The sequence below is a fragment of the Aureococcus anophagefferens genome (assembly GCF_000186865.1).
Source record: "Aureococcus anophagefferens unplaced genomic scaffold AURANscaffold_94, whole genome shotgun sequence".
Taxonomy (NCBI): Eukaryota; class Pelagophyceae; order Pelagomonadales; family Pelagomonadaceae; genus Aureococcus; species Aureococcus anophagefferens.
In genome coordinates this window covers 14,680-15,476 of record NW_008705644.1, presented here as the reverse complement: position 1 = coordinate 15,476, position 797 = coordinate 14,680, and the positions used below count along the sequence as shown (strand labels likewise).

The window sequence follows — 797 nt, the reverse complement described above, 5'->3', positions numbered from 1 at the left end:
GATCTGTCTCGATGGCATTGTCGAGCGTAACTAAGCTGCTCCGATAACTCGAGCTGTTGTTTACAGAGGTTGGGCGCCTCGAGGTTGGCACCGAAAGTGCGGTGGACAGAGGCAAGTCAACCAAGTCGTTCTTGATGTCGTTGTTTGAGGCTGACGACCACCACAGTGTCGAAGGCCTCGACACCTTCAATGCCTGCTACGGCGGAACAAACGCTCTCTTCAGTACCACAAACTGGATTCATGGTTGAGCTTAGAAAGGTGCGTATGGTATTGTCGTCTGTTCCGACCCGGCGATTCACCCAGATCCTGCCCATATTTCTGGCATTGGAGCCTCCTCAATATCTCTGGTCGTGGCCGCGTAGGCGCCATTGTTGCTCTTGCGAGAGCGCATAACCTTCATAAAACACTCGTGGGATTTCTATCGCCCTGTTGGATGGCACACAAACGATGCAGTTATGGACATCAGCATCGCAACAGGTTAATACGAAGAGGCAATGAGCTGGTGCTAGCGATGATTCAGCGATACCACAGGATAAGAAGGCCTATTGCGTGTATTCGACTGCGTCGTTTACCACAGCAACGCCCCCTATCACTCCAAAAGGAACCTGAGGTTTATGTGTGAGATGGCTTATGGCAAACTTACCAAGGCTCAGCACGAGGACTTCTTCTGGAAGCATGCTTAGGCTGGCATCGCCATAAGTGCCCAAAATGCTACTACGTACACGTGCCCACTTTATGCAAGTCTGCTCTCGTTGGCCTTGGCAATTAGCGATGACCTAGCTAACATCCGTATCCTA

The 797-nt window shown here is 51.1% G+C and overlaps 1 protein-coding gene across 1 annotated transcript; it reads left to right on the top strand.

The window, feature by feature from the left end:
• Positions 1 to 80: 80 nt before the first annotated feature.
• AURANDRAFT_34506 (hypothetical protein) lies at positions 81 to 362 on the top strand (the record flags this gene model as incomplete). The annotated part of the gene is given in 2 exon segments (XM_009043980.1): positions 81 to 243; positions 259 to 362. Coding segments are annotated over 2 exon segments (267 nt in total), but the record flags the coding sequence as incomplete, so codon positions are not given.
• Positions 363 to 797: the final 435 nt, after the last annotated feature.